The sequence below is a fragment of the Mesoplodon densirostris genome, chromosome 5 (genome assembly GCF_025265405.1).
Source record: "Mesoplodon densirostris isolate mMesDen1 chromosome 5, mMesDen1 primary haplotype, whole genome shotgun sequence".
Lineage (NCBI taxonomy): Eukaryota > Metazoa > Chordata > Mammalia > Artiodactyla > Ziphiidae > Mesoplodon > Mesoplodon densirostris.
In genome coordinates, this window is record NC_082665.1 from 60,488,537 (window position 1) to 60,510,534 (window position 21,998).

The 21,998-nt window shown below is 38.5% G+C and overlaps 1 protein-coding gene across 4 annotated transcripts in view; it reads right to left on the minus strand.

Moving 5' to 3' along the window:
• The window catches only part of SPICE1 (spindle and centriole associated protein 1), a 65,412-nt gene that overhangs the window by 2,897 nt on the left and 40,517 nt on the right, over positions 1-21,998 (minus strand). For all 4 annotated transcript variants that reach the window (XM_060099858.1, XM_060099861.1, XM_060099859.1 and 1 more), the window contains exons 11-16: positions 17,288-17,419; positions 13,867-14,008; positions 12,728-12,952; positions 5,708-6,198; positions 2,942-3,125; positions 420-522 (exon numbers count right to left, since the gene is read on the minus strand). In XM_060099858.1, coding sequence (XP_059955841.1) covers positions 420-522; positions 2,942-3,125; positions 5,708-6,198; positions 12,728-12,952; positions 13,867-14,008; positions 17,288-17,419 — 1,277 coding nt within the window. The remainder of the gene's footprint in view (positions 1-419; positions 523-2,941; positions 3,126-5,707; positions 6,199-12,727; positions 12,953-13,866; positions 14,009-17,287; positions 17,420-21,998) is intronic.

The window sequence follows — 21,998 nt, forward strand, 5'->3', positions numbered from 1 at the left end:
TGAGACATGGAGCAGTGCAGTACTAGCATGTAGAGTGGACACAAGAGAGCCAGGTACATCCTTGGTGTCACCATTTACCAACTACATAACCCATCGAGGCAAATTGCCAGATTAGCTCTATGAGCTTTGGTTTCACTTACTGTAAAGGAGAAAAATACTATTGGTCAATTTACTCTGTCATATATTACCTCCTAATTTTGTAACCCATAAAACACTCTACATATGTGCTATTATCCTATTTTTGTCGTCAATAGCCAATCCAGTGCTTTTCTTCTTCTTTTTTCCCCCAAAATTCTCCTCCCCAATTACTTGATTTTCTCTACATGAGTGAATCTGTCTGAAACTAAGTCAGACATTATGCACTACCTTTTTTCACAAAAAGAATAAAACACAAACCACGTTCTTGGTCTTAACCCTACCTTGTTGAATTTAGCTCACTGGTAGGAGAGACAATAGTGCATTTTGAGCTTTCTGGGGCTTCTGCTACTGGAATAGATACCTCGATCGTCCTCTTTCCTCCTTCTATAATATAAAAATAAACATTAGTTTATTACCTTTCAATAAAATGAAAATTAAAATTTAACTTGATTTCTGTTTTACTGCAAATCATACATTATAAATTTGAGGGTTCTTTCTATATTTTTATCATCATGGACCACAAATACACTTCAAGGATTTTTTAAAAAACGAACTGTGGGACAAGAAACTTTAGTTCTTAGTGTCAATTCAGGAGCATGCCAGTTCCTAGAGAGCCAGAATCTTCAGACAAGTGGTATCATGTCAGATCTGCAAGTGAAAAACAGAAATTAAGAGCTAGCCCTAAAGAATAGGGATCTTGGTGAGAGCAACTTATCTAAAGCTTTCCAAAAAAAAAAAAAATGAAAAAGAAAGAAAATTTCTGGAGTTATGCAGTAAAACTTTAAATCTTCTAAATCTATTACATTATTACTGTTACTGAAGACATTAAATTTGGAGGGGAAAGTTGGCTGAAGAGCTCATATGGCCAAAGGCAAGTATAATTATGTACATTTTCAATATTTCAGAAGTAGATAATCAGTCAACAAATATTTACTAAGTATGTACTCATGAAAGGCTCAGGCAGTGCTCCTAAGAATCACTGCTTAAAACCAGTGATTTCTGGACTTTAAGGGGTAATGAAGCTCTATTCAATTTTATAACATATTCCTTGGTTACCCTAGAAAACAAAAGAGGTTCTGCATGACATATGATTTATTTTTAGCTTTATCATTATAGACCACAGAGGTTCCTGTGAAACCAATAATTTTACTTAAGAAAAGAATACCTTAGACAAACAAGCACTGGAATGGAAAGAACACGGTTGCAAATCTATCAGTTTGCTTTAGAATTTCAGACAAATCACTCAGCCTCTTTGTGCCTCAGTTTACTTATTTATCAAATAGTTGTATCAGTTTTGTCTACTCTGAGGGTATGCTGAAAACTAAATGAGCCAACAGAAATGGAAGTATTAACCTCAAAGAACTACTGAAACAGATGTCTCATTTTATCACAAAATTATTCTTACGAGTGATCTGCTTTATTTTTTCTTCATTGCATTTGGCACTAACTGACATTGTCTCATGTATTTATTTGCTTATTTGTATTGCCTGCTCCCCAACTTGAATCCCGGAGTAGTCAAGCTGGGCAGGGGCTTGTCCTGTTCGATGCAGTATCCCCAGTGCCCAGAACAGTGTGGCACATCGTTGGTATTCACATATATTGAGTGATTTCACTTATTTATTCTAGTCAGAAGTTGCCTCTAGACTTTCTGACTATGAAGAACGGTAGATAAAGCTGTAATGTGAAGGAGCCTAGATAAACAAAGAGGAAGGACCTTAGGGAAATGCGTTATCCATCACTTTCCAGTAACTTCCAAATCACTCTGTTTTCCTGTTTTCTTTTTAAAAAACATTTATTTATTTATTTATTTATTTATTTATTTGGCTGCACCAGGTCTTAGTTGCGGCACTCGCGATCTCTAGTTGCAGCATGCGTGCAGAATCTAGTTTCCTGACCAGAGATCGAACCCGGGCCCCCGGCATTGGGAATGTGGAGTCTTAACCACTGGACCACCAGGAAGTGCCTCAAATCACTCTGTTTTTTGGGTCTGTAATTCAAAAGGGAAATAACTTCTGAGAGAAAAAGTCTTATTGGTAGATCCTTCATAGGTAACCTACTTCAACCAGCCACAGGACATAGGAATCTCTCTAAAACAACAATGCTTGAACACCTCAGGGGGCACACCACTTACTGATACAGAGCTTTGTCTATTCCTGACAATTAGAACCTTCTCTTACACCAGGCCCAAATTAGTCTCTCTAGAACCTTCATGCAGCTCTACCCCTTGAGGGTCTTAATAATTCAATTTTTGGCTAAAGAGCAACTTGAGGTCTACTTCCTTTATCAGTACCTTTTTGAATGTGATCACTATGACAACTAAATTTTCAGTTACTTTCTATTGTTTAGAATCCCCTGTAGCTTTCCACATTCCTAAAAGTAACAATTAAATAGGAAGTTTAACTTACAAGTGAAAATGTTTTAATGGTTTTAACAGAATAATAACTTGTAATTTGCTGCTGATGAAATTCTAAATTATTTTGATGCTTATGTTTATAAATAGTTGCAGCATACGCCATGAACGAATCATATACAGAAATAGATCCCATTTACATGTAGGGCAACTTAGGAATTCAGACACCAAAGATTAACTGCAGGCACCATGGGATAGCTTTCTAGAAGCTAGAGAGGAGACCAGCCTTCTAGTCCCATTTCTGTCACTTAGGTCTGTTTCTTTCTATATAAAATTGAAGACACTGAAATATATGCGCTCTGAGATTTCTTTTAGCTAAATATATACTTGCAAAATCAAGAAAATGAAAATTTTCATGTGTCTAAGCTTTTAAATCATGAATTTGTGACTAACCAGTCCATGCTCCGAGAGGTGACCGAATAGGTGATACTGGTGGAGAGGAAGGATTCAAACCAACAAGTTTCTGCTGCTCTATGAATTGCAAGAGTTTTCCACGAGCCTCCATACTCTGTCGATTCAATTCTGCAATCCGCTCCTCCATGCTACTTGGTGTTAGAGGTTGTACTGCTGGAAAAGTCTTAAAAAAAAAAAAAAAAGGACACAGACTCCATATTAAAAATAATACAAACAATTTTGACCTTTTGTAAAAACGAACTCTTCCACTAAGAGCCAGCAAATTAGTATTCATAGCCTTTGCTACATGTGAACTTGAATACTGGGCAAACAGTAATAGAATTTACAAATCTCTTAATTGAAAAATAAAGGCTAAAGTAAAGGGATACTAATCCTTCTAATATCAGTGCCACATAAGCCCTCTAGTCCCCCTCTGTCCACGGACAGTGTCCGTGGGACAAAGCAAAGCCTTCCTGCATCTCTTAGCGTTTGTTGAGCTGCACAAAGATCACATGAGCAAAGACACTACTCCGAGTGATTGCCTTCTAACATCCCTATTAAAGACAGGTCTGGAGTTTGAATCACAATATACAAAAGAGGACCTGCTATAGTTGAAATAGATGCTTCTATAATTATAATCTCCATACATGCACTATGAGCTATTTGCCAAAGATTTCTAGGAATCTTATCACTCCTTCTGACCATGTGTCACCCTACCCAGGCCACTTTTGGCCTAATATACCTGATTCCAGAAGGCTAGTGACTGGAAAGGAATATGAGAGGTAAAGTAAAAAGGAGCCACCCAAGGAATATAATGTAAGTTTGATTTGAAAATTCCTGAAAGGAATGTCACTCTTAAGTATTTCATTTAGTAAATATGTCCCTTTGGGGAAAAACAATTCCTACTAGAAGTCACTAATTTGTAGCTTATGCCCATTAGTTAAAAAAGAGATAAGCAAAACAGCATGAATTAAAAATCATTTTGTAATTCTGATTATAATGAAAAGGGTGGTGAGGGCAATAGTACTAGATTGTCCTCTCTAGCCTAACTTGTTATACTAATTGGAAAAGGGGGCAAGCTCCATTTTTAATTCTGTGGGCTTTTTTAAACCAAGAGTTGCCTGTTTCATGGGCTTCCATGGTGGCGCGGTGGTTGAGAGTCCGCCTGCCGATGCAGGGGACACGGGTTCGTGCCCCGATCCCGGAAGATCCCACATGCCGCGGAGCGGCTGGGCCCGCGAGCCATGGCCGCGGAGCCTGTGTGTCCGGAGCCTGTGCTCCGCAACGGGAGAGGCCACAGCAGTGAGAGGCCCGCGTACAGCAAAAAAAAAAAAAAAAAAAAAAAAAAAAAAAAGAGTTGCCTGTTTCAAATAATCTTCAAAGCTCTGCATACACAGAAATGTCTCTGTTGACTAAAACTGAGGCAGCTTGTACTTACGTACAACCGTAACAATCACTGCTGCCCACTCCTAATCTCCGTCCCGGCTTCTTCTGCCAGTCCCTTCTGACTGCTATTTCTGTCACTCGATACCCGTATTGCCCTTATTGCCCATGAGCCAGTGCTGACAGAGGTGGCCCTTACCCCCACCCTCTCCTAACCTTCCTCATGGAAGCCCTCAATCCACAGTTGGTAAAGCCCTTATGGAAGCGATCACTCTGGAACCCCTAATCCATGAAGCTGGCCAGCTCCTTCCCACGGCCCCGCCTCCCATCAGAACTCTGAGAGGCGCCACATTGGCTCATGACAGGGTAAAAGGAAGACTCTCCCATCACTGGGATCTGCATGAGGGCGTGTGTTATAAACACTCCACAACTGGAACTTAGAATCCCTTTGCTCCCCGCAAACAAGGAAATGAAGGTTCACGTTGCCAGGTCAGCCCTCAGTTACGTAACTTACAAAATTCCAGCACTACAACATGCAGACTTTTGCTCCTTAAAGTGTAATCCTTGGACCAACATCACCTGGGAACTTATTAGAAACGCACAGGTTCTACCTCAGACCTACTCAATCAGAGTCTGCATTTTAGCAAGATTCCCAGATCATTAGTATGTACATTAAAGTCTGACTTTAATATTCTTTAAAACATCATTTCTAAGGGAAAATGCATTCTGTGTCCTAAAAAATTAACTACTCACGAGCTGAGGGCCAACTACACATAATTCTTTTATGAGCCCTTTAAGAGTAAAAATGATTTCAATTAAAACATAGTTATGTAGTAAACTTTCAAGACATATTTATTCTATATATTATATTTATTTTTATTTATTTATTTATTTATTTTTTGCTGTACGCGGGCCTCTCACTGTTGTGGCCTCTTCCGTTGCGGAGCACAGGCTCCGGACGCGCAGGCTCAGTGGCCATGGCTCACAGGCCCAGCCGCTCTGCGGCATGTGGGATCCTCCTGGACCGGGGCACGAACCCGTGTCCCCTGCATCAGCAAGCGGATTCTCAACCACTGCGCCACCAGGGAAGCCCCTATATATTATATTTAAAACTTCATTCCTAGCTTAGTTTTAGCTTTCCTACCTGTTTTACTTTTGTCCTATTTTCCTCATTCATTTCCTCGTTTTAAATTTTATGTTGTACTCTTTTAATGCATGTGTGACATAAACTGATAAATAACCTCTACTTATTTTGTGATGAGGACTTGACACAGCATAAGCCATCTAGTACCAGCTTCAAAGATATCCAGGGTCATTTCTGGATGCTCCAGCAATATACTGAAATACCAATATGTCTGTAGGCAATCCTTCACTGGTACTCACAGAGGTCATGTCGCTGGCATGACTCGTCTCCTGTTTGTTAAACTCCCGAAGTCCATCCCCTTGCTCTCCCCCTGGCCCAATAATATTATTCAGATGTGCCTTGATAGCTGAATTCTGCAGTGTCAACTCAGCAATTCGTGCCATGATGTCCTTTCTTTGTATTAATGTCTCATCTGTTCTAAGCTGTTGCCCATCTCCCAATACTGGGGGTACTTCTGAGAGTGCGGGGTTTCTTGATTGCTGAGTGCTTGAACGGGAATTGCAGAGGGGCTGTGAGGGGTTAACAAAAGGAGTCTGGGTTTTGTTCTGCAAATCTTCTCCCATGTGAGAGGCCCTCCACCTCTGAGTAAAGAGATGACTCTCTTCACTTGAATTCTGAATGTCTGTGCCAGTAGGTATGGTCTTCTTTTCCCAATTTTGTTCCTTCTCAATTATTTCCACGGTTGGAGGAATTCGTGGGGCAGGACGAGTTTGAACAGTCCTCCTCAATACTGTAGATAAAATTAAAGCATAAGAAACATGTACCACTTAACCACAGTTGGCACTATAATCATCTCATTAGCCCTCCTTAGTAGTTAGAGAAATATTTCAATAGAAGGATTTGGTTTCTGAATGCCTCATTTATTTTAGCAGAGAACGTACCAGCAATACCAGCGCTAACCATCAAGTACAGAGTCTTTTATATTCCTTACAGCTTTATTGGCATCCTTGTGAAAAACCATCTACCAAGTTCACATTTTAACACATGTATTAACTCATACCTGGGAATCCTGGGGGGAGTACAGATACATAATGTAAACTGAGGACGGGCAGGGGAAGCATCTCTGAAGAAGTAAAGTTTTTAAATGATTACATATGTGACAGAAAGTAGAGCAAAGAACATTACAGTCAGAGAGAACAACATATGTGAAGGACCCAAAATAGGAAACAGCAAAGAAAGGAGGCCAGTCTGGCTGTAGCATAGCAACAAGGCAGAACTGGGAGTATATGAGACCAGAGAGGCATGCAGGGCCATTTTTTGCAGAGCTTTTTAAAGCCATGTTAGAAATTTTATAATTTAATCCAAGAGCAATGAAACCTGGAGGTTTGGGAATGGCCCAATTTACATAATTTGCATTTCTTAAATGCTGTCGATAATTGGAAGGTCCAGGAATAGAAGTAGGGAGACCAATAAGCAACTGTAGTAGTCAAGAAGAAAGATGATGGTAGCTTTGACTAAGGTATGTTTGCTATAAAGATGGAGGGAAGTAGATACATTTGAGAAATACTTTGGCAATAGAACTGAGAGTGATGAACTGAAAGTAGGGAGTGAGGGAAACGCACAGAGCAAGATGGCATGCACAAGTGAATGGATGGTGATGCCATTTACTGAGATGGAGAAGACAAGGAGAACAGATTTGGTGGGAGGAGGATTATTAAGAATTGTTTTGAACATGCTAAGTTTAAGGTGCCTATATATCCATCCAAGCAGATGAAACATGGGTCAGAAACTCAAGAGACTATCTAGGCTAAGATCCGAAACTGGAGATCACTGGCATATACTGGGTTGGCCAAAAAGTTCATTCGGGTTTTTCCGTAACATCTTACGGAAGCCACAAGAACGGGTGAGATTATTTAGAGAGAAAGAATAGAGTGAGAGAAGAAACCAGTAACAAGACACGAAGAACTCAACATTTAGAGTCAGATAAAGGAGGAGAAGCTAGCAAAGCAGACTGAAATGGAGCAGCCAGAAAGATAAAGAAATATTACAAGAATGTGGTTTCAAGGAAACAAAGAGGCAGTGGTTAATTGTGTGTAAATTACTGTAAGACCTAGAAACATAAGGACAGAAAGTGTACAGTGGAGTTAACAACACATTGGCCACAGGAGCCCTTAGCTAGAGTGATTTAGGCAGAATGACCAATATGGGAGTGAATTGGGGGAATAGATGCTTCTATTTCAAGACTACAGACTGAGCATACATTTATCTCACCTTCTTTAACTGACAGTAAGGAAATATAAACACAAATAAACTCACACCAGTAAAGATAATGGTCTGGGAAGAAGCAGTAGCAAACTAGATATTTCAACACATTTCTAGAAGACTGAGAGTGGATGGGAAGTGTGTGAAAGAATGAAATTGTGCAGAAGCTACAGTCCAGAATATGTCTATTAATTAAAAGGAAGCTACAGGTAAACCAGTTTCTTTTGGGCAGTACTGAAAAGGCTGCAGGCTCAAAGCTGACAGGTACAGAGAAAGAGAAAAGTAGGGCTAAACTGGGGAATTACTTGAAAGCCTGTCTTTTATACAGTTATGTCAGTCAACCTGTTGCTCCCCACTTCCGACACCCATCCTTGAAAACAACAACAACAAAAAAAAAACAGGGTTGGGAAGAGCAAATGTGGTAGACCCAATTGAACAGCTGGATCCTGCTTCCATATGCTACAGGAAGCCTGCAGTTAACACCTCATGCCCATATGCGCAAAGCAACTACTTAGGGCAAAACATATTGGGAAAACAGACCTAGCCTTACCTACACCATAGAGGAGAAAACTTTTGCCAGCTACCTATACTATTCAACCTAGTCATTTATTCTTAAATATGAATGGACAATAAAGGATGACCAGACATTGAGGAAAGCCAGCAGCACAAAGAAGAAAAGCCAGGATAGATAAATAGAACAGACTAAGAAGAGAAGAAAGAAAATTCAGGTACAGAGGAAAATGTAACAAAATTTTAACTGGTTTCCTCGCAAGAGAGTTTCTGGAAGATATTGCATTCATAATGAGCAGCAATGGAAGAAAGGACAATCAGAAAATAAGAAAGGGTCCTTGCTTGGAAATTAAAAATATGGTTGGTGAAATACAAAAATGTAAAAGTCAGGCTTGAATATAAAGTGAAAAATACTTCCAAAATATAAGAAGGGGGCTTCCCTGGTGGCACAGTGGTTGAGAGTCCGCCTGCCAATGAAGGGGACGCGGGTTTGTGCCCCGGTCTGGGAAGATCCCATATGCCGCGGAGCGGCTGGGCCCGTGAGCCATGGCCGCTGAGCCTGCACGTCCGGAGCCTGTGCTCCGCAACGGGAGAGGCCACAACAGTGAGAGGCCCGCGTACCGCAAAAAAAAAAAAAAAAAAAGAAGGAAGATATAAGACCAAATACATGAGAAAATAATCCAGAAGGTCAACATATAATTTCCCCAAACTGCAGAAAGTCACGTCTTCTGACGGAAAGGTCCCACGGGTGCCTCACAGTATAATGAGGAAAAAACCCACATTTAGATACACCCTGTGCAATTTCAGAATAAAAATAAAGGGATCCTAAAAGCTTCCACAGAGAAAGAGTAGGTCAAAAATACAAAGAAATAAAATTTCAATATGAAATCAGACATCTCGACTGCAACACTGGATACTAAAAATCAATGGAACAATGCCTTTAATTTCTCAGGAAAAGGGACTAAGAACCTAGAATTCTATTTCTAGCCAAATCATCAATCAAGTATAAGAGAAAAATGAAAATATTTTCAGATTTTCAAAAACTCAAAGTTTACCTTCTATATACCCCTTCTGATGACTTCTTTCAGAAAATTGAGGGAAAAAACCAAAAAAGAGGAAGAAATGGAATCTAGAACGCAGTGGATCCAAACCAAAAGTGTGATAACAGGGACTTCCCTGGTGGTCCAGTGGTTAGCAATCCGCCTTCCAATGCAGGGGACGCAGGTTCAATCCCTGGTGGGGGAACTAAGATCCCACATGCTGCGGGGGAACTAAGATCCCACATGCTGCGGGGCAACTAAGTCCACGTGCCGCAACTACTGAGCACGCGAGCCACAACTAGAGAACCCATGTTTCACAACTACAGAGCCCACGTGCTCTGGAGCCTGCGCACCACAACTCGAGAAAAGTCCACACGCCACAACGAAAAGATCCCATGTGCCGCAACGAAGATCCTGTGTGCCACAACTAAGACCTAATGCAGCCAAAAATAAAATAAATAAATAAATAAATTTTTTAAAGTGTGATAACAGCAAGTCCCAGGATAAGAGCTGTGCAACAGGCCCAGAAAGCAATCCATTGAGACTGGAACAGAGGTTGGTGGGCTCTGGGAAGGTATCTCCGGTGTGAAGGTGGAATGACGAAAGGATGTGCAAATGAAATGGGTGAAAGCACATTATACTTTTGTCAACAAGATGGTGAAAGCAATTTGAATCCTCAGGCAAAATAAAAACAGAACAAGAAAATCACAGTATAAACACAGAGCCAAGTAAAACATTCTGAGCAAATGATGAAGTGAAATAAGAATTCACCTTGATCTTCATACTATGAAATTTTTCCTTTTGTGTGGCACAAGGACTGACAGTAACAATGGACCCAAAAAGAAAATGTAATTGTTATTTGTTTTCAATGTCAGTATCCATCTATAGATGAGACAGAGAAGACATAATGGTAATGGAACATTGTAAATGTTATCAAACTTGATACTACCAAAGGAAAGGTAAAGGTGACTGAAGATGGGAGGTGGAAACAAAGGAGAGGAAGAAGGAAGGGAGAGGAGTTAGTGTTCTCCTCTCATAGCTGAAAGCTAATAGGTACTGCCTGAAGTTAATGAAAAAGAAATAGAAAGTATTTAAAGTCATAAAGTTCTGCAACAGAAGAATTAAAAATAAAAATATAATTATCCAAATCAGATAGAGAAGAGAGGCAGGTGTTAAGATGAATTATACCCTCTTCTTTAATAAGGGAGAGCCTATAATGATTGTGTAAAGTTGATATTTCAAGAGAAGAGATGTAAAAATATTTTATGTTAATTATTAAGACCACCATCAGATAAATAGAAATCAAACTGGGATAAAAATAACTGCCTCTTGAGATAGGCCTAGAGGTGGAGGAGGAGGAGGAGACCCTTGTATGTGCTTTTTTTAACCACCTGCAAATATGAATTAAATTAATACTTTAAAAAGTGAATGGAAGATAAGAAAGTGAAAACAGCATATGTATACCACTCTTTCAAGAAGCATGGTTATAAAACAAAGTAGAAATTGATTAGTAGCTAAAGGAAAGTATTTATGATGGGAAATTCTAGAACAACACTGTCCAATATGGCAGCCTCTGGTTATATGTGACTATTCATATTCAAACTTTAATTAAAATTAAATAAAATTTAAAATTCAGTTCCATCAGTCACAGTAGCCACATTTCAGGTTCTCAGCAGTCCCATAAGGCTAATAGTGGCTACCATATTAAATGGGGGAGATATAGAACATTTTTTATCATCACAGAAAGTTCTACTGAACAGTTGTTCTGGAGCATAACTGAACACTGATGATGCACCCTATGTACCTCTCATCTCTGTCTGCATGTTCAGTTTAACTGAACAACTCTTTACATGTGAGTATTCCAAAGAAAATGTTGAAAAGTATGTTAATAAAACTTCACCAATTCAGAATACATATTCCAAGGTAGTTATATCTGCACACTGTAAAAGAAATGTGCAGTGTTATTTTCAATGCAGAATCTGCTGAAGGTGCTAACAAAATGTTGTCTAGAGCAATCCCTGAATAATTTGCTTTAACGAACAGTTAATATATTTTCAGAGTAAAAATATTTATTATAATTATTTCTTTAAAAGGATTTCAAGCTACCTTGTTATCACCAATGAAAAATAATTTACAATATCTCCTAAGAGAGCATTAGGCAAGCCCATTAATAACATGCAAACATTTGAAAAATTACTTTAAGGAACGAAAAGCTAACTTGAACAGAAATCAGAATTGAAATTATATTTTGTAAATCTAGCCAATGTTAATAATACTTACTAGACCTCTAAAGAGGAAATATCAAATCACAGAACTGTAGAGCCGAAAGGACATTAAAGATAAAGGAAAAGACTCTCATTTGAGAGACAGGAAAACTAAAGTCCAGCAGAGGTATCTTAGCCCCATGACGCACAGCTAGTCACTGGACCGGCAGGCCAAGACTCCAGCACTTTTGACCCTCAGCCTAGCGCTGTCCCCCTGCACCACATAGATCTGACAAACTCTACATTTGCACTGTAAATGCTAAAACAAATTTTATAACAGCAAGGATTTGTCATTTTCTTTAACTTCTTATGGTCTTTTCACGTCCTCTAAGGGAAACGAAGTGCAGAAAATCTGACAAATTCTGTATGTCCTAATGACAATAAAAATTATTCTTCTGTTCCTCTACATAAATATACAAACACTCTTTTTAAAGAAAGAAAAATTTAGGCAAATCAGGGCTGAATAACATTTTTCTAAAAACTTTGGAGGAACATCTAGTTTTTTTGATTGAAGAACTCTTCTGAAAATGAAATGAAAGCTATAGCTCCAGAAAAACGTACATGTGGACAAATAAACATAATTTTCCAAACAGTGAAGGAGTCCATGGAACATCTGAAGACCATCCATGAGCTCCAAGTTTTAAGAATCTATGAGCTAAGGATTAATAATAAATTTTAAAAATATTATTCAAAGTTCTCTTTATATATGCTGCAAAAGTAATTCTAAAGCTACTTTTAATTATACATAGGCTTTCATTATAAAATTCTCCAAGCTGACTGAGCTAAAAACTTTTGCTAAAAATGAGGTTAATAATCAGATCTGACTTACAAAATCTTCCAAGTCACAGTTCCTGTCTTTCCTTGGTTAAACTTTCCTTACTCTCCAGAGTACAATCTCCCCTTGTTTCTTACCCCTTCCTGTGCCCCTGGACCATAGACACAAATGGGATTCCCCTTACTCTGCATTTTATTGCTGAGAACTTTGGTCCTTTGATCTGAGTTCAATTAATATTTACAATGTCTGATGGAACAGATACATAATGAAATTCACTGTCACATTTCACCATAGGTATAATACACATGATATAAACCACCCTGAAAGACCCTCCTTCAGCTTAAAGATTAGGTATGGTAATCAGTATCTTTTAAAATTCTGTTTATCAGGGAAAAATGAACACAATATTTTACATACATGAAGCATAAAAAAACAGCTGCCTTATAGCTTTAGAAGAAGCCTGCTTACCATCCTGCAAAGGACAGAATTCTGAGTTGCTCTTCTGCCTGGGTGGTGTTAACAATACCGCTGGCTCAAATATATGCCCTGGAAAATTGCTGGCCAGATTCCCGCTTTCTGGAGGGTTTGGCACCTGAGACAGTTTAACAGGCAAATCTTCCCGTGGGAATTCAACCGCATCTTCCCCTCTGAACATCAATGGCACGGAGGCATTAGCATTTACAGCTGGACCCTCTGAAGAAGATGAGAGGCTATGAGTACTCAAAGGAATTATGAGCGCATTTCAGGTGTTAATACTTAGATGCATTTCCACAGAGGGCAAAATCACAGGGCCTCCGGAGCCTTCACTTTCTAGTCCATATGCTCATTTAGCAGTCACTCACAGGCAAAGCTCCTGGGGGGCCAGCACTGGGAAGAAGTGGCTGTTTTTGAGAAAAGCACTGCCTTTGAAGACCCACCCTCACCACTGAGTTTATCTCATGCAATTTAAATTTTAGAGTCAGCCACTTCTTAGAATCCCTTCTAAGAAAACGTGCCTAAATACATAAAACTCTTTCCACACAGAGACACTCATCAAAATATTACTTAGAAGTAAAAAATCTTAAATGTCTTATTCAGCCTATGGCATGAGGTGAAAAAAAGGTTTTCAAAGCATCACCACAAATGAACTAAAGTCATGAATTTCTGAAAGTCAGTATTTTTTTTTCTTTCCATGACCATCCCGACCCCTTCTGAACCTGGGGCACCATAATGAAAGGTGCTGGTATTAAATTCCCACATGTCTAGGAAGCTAGTTCTTCTACTTACTATTTGTGTGACTTTGCTAAGTTACCAACACTTTCTCTAAGCCTTGGTTTTCTCATCTAAAAAATGGGGGTAACAATGACACCTACCTCATAAGACTGAGTGAAGAACTCTTGAAAATTAAATGAAAGCTATATTATGAGGATTAAACAAGATAATACATGTAAAAGTACTTGGCATAGAGCAAGTATCCAATAAATATTAGCTGGAAGTAGCAGTGGCAAATGCAATAGTGTTAATGCTGTTTATGCATAAACAGCCAATAATTACATACAAGTTTACAGTTTTGTTTTCTCTCTAAGTATTTTAATCCCAATCTGGGATAATAAAATTATTCCACTCACCTGGACTGTCCATATTTCTACTTGTGGCTCCCCTTTCTAATGTCTGACTTTCTTTGTCATTTATCACAGGACAGTTCTTAATGGCATGTGTGAGTGATATAAGCTGCTCATCTGTTGTGATCATGTACCGCTGAAGTCTTGCCTAGAGAAAAACGAACAAAATAATATCACTGGCATATCAGACAACAAATCATCACCTAGGTATATATAACTATATCATTTCAGACTTTCAAATACTAAAACAATGCATTCATTAAAACATATAATTATAAATATTTTTAAATTCCATGATAGAAGAATGGTCTAATAAATCATGGAATATTATTCATTAATAAATACACTGCTACAACAATAAGAATTAACCTTTTCATAGGGCTTTCAATTTACAAAATCTCTTTATATAGATGATACACTATTGACTCTCGAGCTACCCTGAGAGATACATCAAGTGGAGGAAACTCAACAGAATATTATATAGGCATTTAAACTGATAAACATGAGCATTATAAAAATTTATGGTAATGTATATAAAATAGTGTTAAAAGACTATATATATATACATATATATATGTATATATATATACCACATAGGTATATATATATGTATATATATTACAGTTGACACCTGAACACAGGAATTAGGGGCATCAACCCTCTGCACAGTGAAAATTCATGTATGACTTTACAGTTGGCCCTCCATATTCGAGGTTCTGCATCTGTGGATTCAACCAACCACAGACTGCGTAGTACTGTAGTACATATTTACTGAAAAAAATTCACGTATAAGTGAACCAGCACAGTTCAAACTAGTGTTGTTCAAGGGCCAATGGTATATACACAAACAGACATAGATATCTCCAAGATGAACAGACATTAGATAAAAATCAGATGTGGTCAGAAGTCAGAAATATTATTAGTAGGACTGCTGAATGAAGTATACTAAACATTTTTATATCCGCCCAAATTTTCCCCAAATTCCACACTCATATATCTAGTGGCCTACTCAGCATCTCCACCAGGAACTCACATAGGCTTTTCAAACTTAAAATACACAAAACCAAACTCGTCCTGAACATCCCCACCTCATCAATAACAACTCCATCCTTCTAACTGCTCAGGCCAAAACTCTGACTCTTCCCTCACATCTTCCCCTTCACCCCATATCCTATCCATTGGCACATCCTACTGGTTGACTTCAAAATATATTAAGGGGCTTCCCTGGTGGCACAGTGGTTAAGAATCCACCTGCCAATGCAGGGGACATTGCCTACAAGATTAAAGTGTTTACAGATTCAGTATCAGGTCAAGATACATTCCTTCTGATGATGTTATATCTTCGTGAGGCTGAGTTTTCATTAGTTGCTGTGCTAAAAAGCAACACTGCATAAAAATGACTGTGAATAGGAAATAAGACTGATGGTGTCCAATATGATTCTAGGCTATGAGAAGCTGTACAATGCTTCATGTACAACATGTATACATATTCCATTAGTAAATAACTGTGGTTATTTAATCATGATAAAAATAAGACTTTTTCTATCAATTTACATGTATTATTTTTTTCACACAGCATCCAAGCTGTTAAGACATAAATGCTTATTAAGTTGTTTGAACCTAACTACTTAATAAATGGAACTGTTGGGTATTTCTTTGGTCTAGGAGTTTCCTGAGGCATGAAGGGCTTGAATGGAGCTAGGGCAGTGATCTCTGATCTAATATCAACACAACAGCCTAGAGAGATTCTCTTAAAACTTAAGTCAGATCCCATCTCTTCTCTATCCAAAACCCTTCAGTGGTTTCCCATCTCATTCAGAACAAAAGCCCAAGTCCTCACTCAGCCTGCAGGGCCCCATGGGATCTGGCTTCCCTGCTCTTGTCTCCTCCTGCGCTCCCTCTCCCACATCCCACTCCCGCCACCCTGGTCTCCTTGATGGCTTTGAGCTCAATAGCCATGCTCCCACCTCAGGACCTTCACCCCTGCTGTTCCTCTGCCTCGAGTGCTCTTCCCTCAGCTATCAGCATGCTCGCTTCCTCACCTCCTTCAGGCCTTTGCTCAATGTCACCTCCTCAGACAGACATGGGCCATCCTATTTATACCTTCCCACCTTGGGCACTTCCTATGTCTCTTACCTGCTTTATTTTTCTTTATAGTACATAATAACCATCTAACTTACAATATACTTCACTATTTGGGGGTGTGTTTATTTAGAATATAAGCTCCTTGAGGGCCAAGATTTTTTTTTCGTTCATTACTGTATTTCCTGCACCTAGAACAGTTCCAGGCCCACAGTAAGTGCTCAATAAAGATTTGTTGAACGTATTAGTATACTTTAAAAGTGTACCATCTTCCTAAGAGAATTGAAAATATATGTTCACACAAATACTTGTACATGAATGTCCATAGCAGCATTATTAATTCATTACACACAAAAAGTGGAAACAACTCAAACATCCTTCAACTGATGAATGGATAAGCAAAATGTGGTAGAGCATATAATATTTAGAATATTATTGGGCAATAAAGAGGAATGTAGTACTGATACATGTGACAACATGGATGAACCCTGAAAACACTATGTTGTGTGAAAGAAGCCAGACACCAAACACCACATATTGCATGATTCCACTTATATAAAATATCCAGATTAGGCAAATCTATAAAAACATAAAGTATATTTGTGGTTACCAGGGGTTGAGGGGAGGAGAGAATGGAGAGTGAATGCTAATCAGTATGGGGTTTCTCTTTGGGTTAATGAAAATACTCTGGACTTAGCTAATGGTGCTGGTACACAACTCCATGAACATACTAAGAAACCACTGAATTGCACACTTTAAAAGGATGAGTTAAATGGTATGTGAACTATATATCAATAAAAAAATTGCTTGTCATATCTAATGTCCATTGACACAAACATAATTTGTCTACTAACTACTGATTTTCTAGTCTCTTTTGGCTGTTAAGTAAAAGTAATAATAACCACTATTTGAGAACAAAAAGATGAATAAAGATACTGAAGATACTATAAACAACTTTAAACAGCATATGTTATAGGAGGGTTCCTCAAAGGGTATCCTCTGCTATTTTGAAATGAAAAGTAGCTATCATAACACTCATTTCATATTTTGGATAAACTATTATAATATTGGTAGTTATCATTTAAATGTAGATTCTGTCTTCCCCAATAAATAGTAAGTTTCTTAAAGACAGTAGACTTATTCTACACTATTTGTAGTCCAAGTTTCTACTATACTACCTCCAATATAATAAATGTGCCATAAAAGTTACTCTTGATGATAATAAAGAAGCAATAAGTAATCATGCCAGCACAACTAAATCAAAGGCAAAGAAGAGAATCTCATACATCCATAAAAATGCTTTATACTACTAAACACAGAAAAGTTTGGGATCTCATCTAAGTACCTGGGTAGCAGTATTTTCTTCTCTAAGGAGAAGAATTTCAGCTGTCAGAGCATCAATCAGCTCTCGATGATCGCCTAATGCTTGTTCCAGTTGCTGCCTTGTCTCTACTTCTTTACGCAGTTGGAGCTCACTCTACAAAAAATAAATGTCAAATAAACTCCCATCCATAGCATCACATGTTGAAAACTAAAAGTTTCTACTCAAAGCTGTCAAAGAAGAGAATACTTACAAAGTATATATTGTGTGACAGTAATGACAATGAAATATGTTTATTAAAAGGTTTATAGTTGATTATAATGTGCTGCTTTATCCTCTTCCCTTCTTTAAATATAACACAATGAACAGAATGGTATGTAGAATTAAACAACTACAACTTTTAGAGAAGACAGTGGAAGGAAGCACATATACATGTTGCTTGAATGTATGTAGGCCATCTCCAGAAGGACACACTGGTATCTGGTAATGATAGTTGGCTACAAGGAAGGAAACAGGTTAAATGGAAGTTAGGGGTGGGAATTAGGTTTTTCATCGTATATTCTTCTGTATCTTTGAATTTCATACCATGTAAATGTATCACCAATTCAACAATTAAGTTTGTTAAAATATAATTAAAAATAAAAAACGTTTAAATGATTTAGCTTTGTAAAGCAAGTGATTAACTAAAAAGTACATGCTTCTAAGCCTGTAATACGTTCAGAGAGCCAAAAGTACATTCCTAGAGATTCCTAACTTCTGGGCAGAAGAATGTTAAGACTATCACAAGTCTGACAGTATAATAAATCTTTAAAAAGCAAATGTAGATAGATCTCTACAAGACGGTGGAGGAGAAGGACCTGAGCTCACCTTCTCTCACGAAAACACCAAAATCACAGCTAACTACTAAACAACCATTGACAAAAAAGGACTGGAACCTACCAAAAAAGATCTTCTACTTCCAAAGATAAATAAGAATCCACGAGACAGTAGGAGGGGCACATTAACGACACAGTCAGATCCCATACCTGCCTGGTGGGCAACCCACAAACTGGAAAATAATTATATTGCAGAAGTTCTCCCACAGGAGTGAGAGTTCTGGGCCCAGGTCAGGCTCCCTGGTCTGGGGGTCTGGCACTGGGAGGAGGAACCCCCAGAGCATTTGGCTTTGAAAACCAGGGGGGCTTGATCACAGAAACTCCACAGGACTGAGGGAAACAGAAACGCCACTCTTGGAGGGTACACACAAGGTCTCGTGTACACCAGGATCCAGGGGAAAAAGCAGTGACTGCAGAGGAGCCTGCGCCAGACCTACGTGCTGGTCTTGGAGGGTCTCCTGGGGAGGTGGGAGGCGGCTGTGCCTCACTGCGGGGACAAGGACAAGGACACTGGTGGCAGAGGTACTGGGTAATCATTGGCATGAGCTGTCCTGGAGGCTGCCATTTTGATGCCAAGACCTGGCCCCACTCAACAGCCTGAAGGCTCCAGTGATGGGACGCCTCAGGCCAAACAACCCACAGGGCAGGAACACAGCCCGATCCATCAGCAGACAGGCTGCTTAAAGTCTTCCTGAGCCCACAGCCACCTCTAAACACACCCCTTGACATGGCCCTATCCACGAGAGAGACAAGACCCAGCTCCACCCACCAGTGGGCAGCACCAGTACCTCCCACCAGGAAGCCTGCACAAGCCTCTTAGATCAGCTTCATCCACCAGGAGACAGACACAAGAAGCAAGACAAACTATAATCTTGCAGCCTGTGGGACCGCAAACACAGAAAGTTAGACAAAATGAGACAACAGAGGAATATATTCCATACAAAGGAACAACATAAGACCCCAGAAGAACTACTAAGTGAAGTGGAGATAGGCAGTCTACCTGAAAAAGAATTCAGAGTAATGATAGTAAAGATGAGCCAAGATCTCAGAAAAAGAATGGATGCACGGATCGATAAGATACAAGGAATGTTTAAGAGCTAGAAGATATAAAGAACAAACAAAAAGAGATAAACAATGCAATAACTGAAATGAAAAATACACTAGAAGGAATCCACAGCAGAATAAATGAGGCAGAAGAACAGAAAAGTGAGCTGGAAGACAGAATGGTGGAAATCACTGCCACAGAACAGAATAAAGAAAAAAGAATGAAAAGAACGGGGACAGCCTAAGAGACTTCTGGGACAACATTAAACGCACCAACATTTGCATTTTAGGAGTCCCAGAAGGAGAAGAGAGACAGAAAGGGCCTGAGAAAATATGAGAAGAGATAATAGCTGAAAACTTCCCTAACACGGGAAAGGAAACAGTCATCCAAGTCCAGGAAGTGCAGAGAGTCTCATATAGGATAAACCCAAGGAGGAACATGCCAAGACACATATTAACACATTACTGACCAGGGGATTTTTGCAGAAACTAACGCTGGTGGCCGGCAATTTGTTATGTAAGTGAATATGGAAACACTAGCATTTGAGTAAATATTGACAACTTTTTTTTGCACTTAATGTATTTATTTGAAACTTTGTACATGTCTTACTAAAGCATTCTAATATTTTGTTAGAGTGGGTTAGGCAGTATAGCAGGCACCTCTGTGCAGGGGAACAGAACACCTATTACAAACATACTGTGTTTCACTGTACTTTCCCCTGAAAGAGCAGATGCTACACTTTCTGGTGGCACTTTTTTTTAGTCCTGTGGGTACTATTTCCTCTAGAATATGTTTTTATTTTACCTGATAGTTGACAAGGTGGATCTTTGCAGGGGCTCTTTTAGAAACGCCACAAGAAGGACCAGGTGTGGGACTACCACTACATTCACCAGAATGGTCAGTTACCCATTCTCTAGCTAATAAAAATTACTTGTAAGTCATTTTATTCTGTGCATTAAGGCTTAAATAAATTTTAAACACATTGAATAAACTGCAATTACTCAAAAGAAACCCAGTTTCTTATACCATTTTGAGTTTTCCAGAGGACACTGAAGTTTGACAGATTTGATCAGATTGATCAACTCCTTTCATATATTTATTATACTCTATATACAAGTGGGCTTAGTTATCTGATGGCCAGTCCTCCTGTCTTCTTTTCCTGTAGATGCTATGGAGGTATCATGAATAGCTGTCACCATGTGGACTAGCCTCTTGTCTTTCCATATAAGAAGAATCACTTCTCTCTTCTGTAAGAATGTCATTTCTCCCTTCTGCTGATTTTTAGATTTCTCCTTTAATTGGTTTAATAGACCATGATTCTCTCTTATAGTCCCACAAACTCTGATTTTATTTTTCAACAATATTTCAGATGTGGACACAGTAGTAATAACTGTCTTTGTAAATATGGTGCCATGAACCAAGATAAGGTTGTAGGACCAATAATATTGTTTCTTGCAGCTTCTTTCCTTCACCCGTGTAAATCTCAAGGCTGCATGTATATTCAGTTTCACTTTCACTAACCATCCTGACCAAAATTCCATACTTTGTAAGTTTTCTGGGATTATAGGTTTTGAATCTGAGTCGTCCTCTCCACTTTATCTTCGCCTCCTCAAGTGACAGCTCTTGTTTGGGTACATAGATCGATTGAAATTTTGGTAGAAAATAATCCAGAAGAGATTTAACTTTTGAAATTCTGTCGCAGGACATGGAGTTTCCAAGTTATTGCTAAAGTGAAGAAATGTCATTACTTGTTTGAACCTTCCTCTCATCAACATCTTTGGAAAGATAAGTGTTTCAAGTAAGGGATCAGTTGACCAATATTCTTTCCAGTGTGACTTTCTTATTTGTTCCATCAAAATTATTAATCCAAGAAACTTCTTCATGTCAATATTGCTTACATCAGTCCATTTTAAAGCCTTATCATACTTTTTATATGATTTTTCATTCTGTTGGTGATACAAGTTTGTTTGAGAAGTGACCAACTTGAAAAAGTCGTTACCAAAAATTAATTCTGCTATTTCACTAACACTTTGTGGGTTATTACATTAATAGTTACAGCTGACACACCCGTAAAGTCTTCTAATTTTTGTGAAATGTTGCCTTCAACCCACTCTTCTGTAGAAGCAAAGAAGCATTCTCCAGCACTGTGAGTTTCATTTTCACTTTCTGTATCAGAATCAATCACTAAGGTTTTTTGTCTTTTTGTTGTTCTAATATTCACATCTTCTGAATCAGAACTATATTCTGAAGAATTATCATCTTCTGAGACACTAGTATATATGTCACTAACAATCAGAGAAAGTATCTGCATAAAATTCACCGAAAAATTCTTCTTCACTCAAAATTTCATGATGCATAATTTTTGAAGATTTTACGGTAATAAACTTGTCTTTATAATTTACACAAATTTGGAACAAAAACCTAATGGAGCAAAACGTGAATGATAATGACAATCGCAAGTTGTATAATGAACCCTTGATCAATTTTAAGCCCTAACAACTTCACACGGTGATACTAACTGTGTCACTTTCTAAAAACGTACTGATACGTCTCTGGTCAATAACATTCAGGTAACAAAAGATGTATCAATACATCACCAGTCAATAAGTTGTTAATCAAATTGACAAAAATTAAAGACAGAGAAAATATTAAAAGCAACAATGGAAAAGCAACAAATAACATACAAGGGAATCCCCATAAGGTTATCAGCTGATTTTTCAGCAGAAACTCTGAGGTCAGAAGGGAGTGGCAAGATATATTTAAAGTGATAAAAGGGAAAAACCTACCACCAAGAATACTCTACCCAGCAAGGCTC